This window comes from Puntigrus tetrazona, chromosome 6 (assembly GCF_018831695.1).
Source record: "Puntigrus tetrazona isolate hp1 chromosome 6, ASM1883169v1, whole genome shotgun sequence".
Lineage (NCBI taxonomy): Eukaryota > Metazoa > Chordata > Actinopteri > Cypriniformes > Cyprinidae > Puntigrus > Puntigrus tetrazona.
Window position 1 is genome coordinate 18,742,442 of NC_056704.1, and position 2,143 is coordinate 18,744,584.

Consider the following 2,143-nt stretch of genomic DNA (forward strand, 5'->3'; position numbering starts at 1 on the left):
CACCTCCAGGCAGAAAAAATTCCTCAATAGGATTGAGGAAAGGAGAGTAGGAGGAAGAAAAAGAGAAATCATTCTCAGATGGGCTGCAAACCAATTTGTGATTGCATGTGAATGGTGGAACGCTACATTGTCCCATACAATCACAAATGTCCTCATGTTTCCTCCTACTTGTTCCCTTTCTGCTGCTGGTACCAGTTGTTGGTGGAGGTCATCTAAAAACAAAGAAAGGCGCTCTGTGTTGAAGGGACCGATCTGGCTTTTCTGCAGGACCAAACCAGCACTTGAGATTGCAGCACACATTGTGATATTTGCTCCTCTTTGACCCGGAACATCAGCAGTGGCCCTTTTTCCAATCAGATTTCTTCCTCGTCTACGAGTTTTTGCCAGGTTAAATCCTGCCTCATCTACATAAATGAATTTATGTGGTGTCTGATTAGCCTCCAACTCCATAACTCTCTGAAAGAAATTAAACACATGATGTTTAAATGCTTTTCACTGTGTGGGTATGTTTACTTGAGTAGTAATTGATAGTAGTGGAAAAAAACTGTAGAGTAGCATAAAAGAATTGGATGTACTGTATAGGCACCTGGACATATTGGTGTCGGAGTTCCTTGACCGCTCACTGTTTCTTTCAAAGGGCACTTTGTACAGCTGTTTCATTCGAATTCTGTGTTTGTTCAGAGTTCGAGTGATGGTAGCCAGGCTGATGCTTTCCACATTCTGGAATACCAGGTTGTCCTGTACAATTCTGGATTGAATTTCTCTAAGTTTTATTGCATTGTCAGCTATAACCCACCCTACAATAGCATGCTCTTGGTCCTCAGTGAGCAGTTTTCTTCTTCCCCCAGAGCAAGGAAGTCGTTGTGTTCTTTAGAGGAACAAAATAAAAGTACATATTTGTATTTGTATCTTGGCGGCCAACAGTTATTGTGATACATTACAACTGCAATTATGGCCCTCACGAAACTCATTGCTTACCTGTTGGTTTGTTGAAAAATTCGGATAATGGATGCCACAGTTGACCGTCTAAGATTGGGCTGGACTCTTTCACCTGCCTCTCTCAATGACAGACCATGGTTTATCACGTGGTCAATAATAGTGGCTCTTATTTCATCTGTAACAACAGCTCTTACTCTTACAGCTCTTACTCTACCCCTACCTCTTCTACCTTGTCCCGGTCCAGCTTCTCCTCTCCCTAGTCCACCTTGCCCTCTCCCTAGTCCAGCTTCTCCTCTCCCTCGTCCACCTTCTCCTCTCCCTCGTCCACCTTCTCCTCTCCCTAGTCCAGCTTCTCCTCTCCCTCGTCCACCTTCTCCTCTCCCTCGTCTACCTTGTCCTCTCCCTCGTCCAACTCTTCCTCGTCCCGACATCTTCTTTCTTTTTCAGTTTTTCTGTTGTTCTGTATTGTTTTGAACAAAAACCAGTCCAGAAAGTGTTCAAATCCATGTAATCCATTACTTGGAATTAATCAATAAGATTGGAATCAGCTATCTCTTAATTATCAGTAATTAAAATAATTATTATCAGCTCTTTTAAGCTGCTGTTTTTACAGAAGTAGAGGCTTTACAATATAGTTAGAGTTTGGAACATTAGCTCTTTATTTTTGACATGCTGTGTTTAAGCATTTGTAAAAATGATAAGAAAGAGCCATGATTTTGCTATGGGGTAAACTTGTGTAAAAGAAAATGTAAGCATTTTAAAAATGTGTTAATTGACTGAATATTGTGTGAAAACAACATGAATTGTGTTAATGGTATGGTTACAACAAACGGATGTTGTGCTAATTGTGTTTAGAGTTTTGAAAATGTGACTAGAAATTGGACAAAAGGATGTTAGCAATAGAAAAAACTGTAATAATGGACTGGAGTTGTGCAGATTACCATTTTTAGATGAACTAATGTTTCCACAAACCCAGTATGCTTAAAGTGTTAATGTTATGGGTTATGAAAGGTTCATATTTTGGGATTCCCAAACAACACATTGAAATGCCTGCAAGGTCAAAAACACATTCATTTTGTTAATATGCATTATAATAATATAATACAATTTTTACCTTATTTGTTCAATGACAAAATAATTGATTGGTCGATTTAATTTAAAGCAGTGTTTGTGACACTTAGTGGCAAAAACGAATTTGCATTTT

At 39.2% G+C, this 2,143-nt stretch overlaps 1 protein-coding gene across 1 annotated transcript; it reads right to left on the reverse strand.

The window, feature by feature from the left end:
- Positions 1-623: 623 nt before the first annotated feature.
- Positions 624-1,675, reverse strand: LOC122346645 (protein argonaute 3-like). Its single transcript, XM_043241381.1, has 3 exons — positions 979-1,675; positions 797-868; positions 624-720 (listed from the first exon to the last, which is right to left on the reverse strand). The coding sequence occupies exons 1-3, from the start codon at positions 1,368-1,370 to the stop codon at positions 678-680; spliced, it is 507 nt and encodes a 168-aa protein (XP_043097316.1). The 5' UTR covers positions 1,371-1,675; the 3' UTR covers positions 624-677.
- Positions 1,676-2,143: the final 468 nt, after the last annotated feature.